The sequence below is a fragment of the Phaethon lepturus genome, unplaced genomic scaffold, assembly GCF_000687285.1.
Source record: "Phaethon lepturus isolate BGI_N335 unplaced genomic scaffold, ASM68728v1 scaffold26886, whole genome shotgun sequence".
In the NCBI taxonomy this organism is placed as follows: domain Eukaryota; kingdom Metazoa; phylum Chordata; class Aves; order Phaethontiformes; family Phaethontidae; genus Phaethon; species Phaethon lepturus.
Genome location: NW_010546077.1, coordinates 3,059 through 3,554, shown reverse-complemented (window position 1 = coordinate 3,554; position 496 = coordinate 3,059). Strand labels below are relative to the sequence as shown.

The 496-nt window shown below is 64.9% G+C and overlaps 1 protein-coding gene across 1 annotated transcript in view; it reads left to right on the top strand.

The window, feature by feature from the left end:
* Positions 1-496, top strand: part of LRP1 (low density lipoprotein receptor-related protein 1) — a gene marked incomplete at both ends in the record, with an annotated part of 35,593 nt that overhangs the window by 32,399 nt on the left and 2,698 nt on the right. Inside the window, one exon of the mRNA XM_010289186.1 lies at positions 288-426. Within this exon, the coding sequence (XP_010287488.1) occupies positions 288-426 (139 nt within the window). The remainder of the gene's footprint in view (positions 1-287; positions 427-496) is intronic.

The following is a 496-nucleotide window of genomic DNA, read 5'->3' as shown; positions in this document are numbered from 1 at the left end:
AGAGCTTGGTGAAAGAGTGGACTCAGCCACCCAGCTTCCCTGCCCAAAGTGGGGAGCATCTGGATGGGCAGGGGCAATCAATGGCAAGGGGGGTGGATTGTGGGGGGAGGCCAGCTGCAATAGGGAGCTGTCAGTTGCCGACCCCAGGGCATTGGGGGAAGGCACAGGGCTTGGGCAGCTGTAGGGCTGGGGGGTGTCCTAAAGCTGTTGGGGAGTAGTCATTTGCCAGGAGGGCTGTGGGTCGTCCAGCCGTCCTCATCCTGCATCGTCCCCTCCCCTCTCGGCAGTGACCAACCCTTGCGACCGCAAGAAGTGCGAGTGGCTCTGCCTGCTGAGCCCCAGCGGCCCTGTCTGCACCTGCCCCAACGGCAAGCGCCTGGACAATGGCACCTGCGTGGTCATTCCCTCGCCCACTGTCTCCCCCGTTGGTAGGTGGTCCGGAGGAGGAAGCCGGGGCGGGGGGTGTCCTGCCTGCCCCAGTCCCGCTAACCTCCAG